The 782-nt window shown below is 54.3% G+C and overlaps 1 protein-coding gene across 1 annotated transcript in view; it reads left to right on the top strand.

Moving 5' to 3' along the window:
- Positions 1-637: 637 nt before the first annotated feature.
- LOC104498987 (rho GTPase-activating protein 26) overlaps positions 638-782 on the top strand; it is a gene marked incomplete at both ends in the record, with an annotated part of 47769 nt that continues 47624 nt past the window's right edge. The window contains one exon of the mRNA XM_010142434.1: positions 638-732. Coding sequence (XP_010140736.1) covers positions 638-732 — 95 coding nt within the window. The remainder of the gene's footprint in view (positions 733-782) is intronic.

Raw genomic sequence — 782 nt, 5'->3', positions numbered from 1 at the left:
GGATGCATTTTCTGTTGAGTCACCAGTGGATTTTCGAAGCGACGTCTGTGCTGGCAGGGTCTGAGCAGGGTTTCCTCCAGCAGAGGACAGCAGCGCCCGCAGGTCCTGCCAGTTTGCTGCGCACGTGGGGGGATCCAGTGCAACTGGGATACGGATGGCTGGATGGGAGGATGGTTTTGTCGCTGCTTTATTTATGATAAACATTTTAAGACACGTTTGCTCCCATTAAGAGTTCTCGTGTGCAGAATGCTGCCAAAAATGCAGCCTGGAGTGAAACTGGCCGGCCAGGTCTGTGAGGTGTAGAGCAGCAATGGAAAATAAGGCCGTCTTTGGCCAAAAGTTGTGGTACAACACTCCCTGCCTGCCTGAAGCGTGTGTCGTGTGATGCTGAGCGCACAAATTCGATCGTCTGCCTTCTCAAAGGGATGCTCCTCGTGAACGAGTTTGGACTATCATATTTGCAAGGGTGAAGAGAGCAGTCTTCACGTCAGATGCCTAAATAGATATTTCTAGCAGCCCGACATCGCCCAGTGCCCCCAGGTTTGAACGTGACCGTGCAGAGCGTGGTGGGCACTGGGGACGGGCACACAGCTGGGTGATTGTTCTCGGCCTTACCTGCAGTTTTGTCTCTTCTCAGGGAGAAGATGAAGCTGTTGTCCTCAAATCCTGCACGCGGCGGAAAACCGACTCAATCGAGAAGAGGTTTTGCTTTGACGTGGAAGCCGTCGACCGGTGAGTGCCGTGGGCTGTCGCAGCTCTGACGTGGCTGCAGCCCGGGGGCA

Source organism: Buceros rhinoceros, unplaced genomic scaffold (genome assembly GCF_000710305.1).
Source record: "Buceros rhinoceros silvestris isolate BGI_N320 unplaced genomic scaffold, ASM71030v1 scaffold15698, whole genome shotgun sequence".
Lineage (NCBI taxonomy): Eukaryota > Metazoa > Chordata > Aves > Bucerotiformes > Bucerotidae > Buceros > Buceros rhinoceros.
The sequence above is the reverse complement of the archived record's forward strand: the minus strand, read 5'-3'. Positions and strand labels throughout refer to the sequence as shown.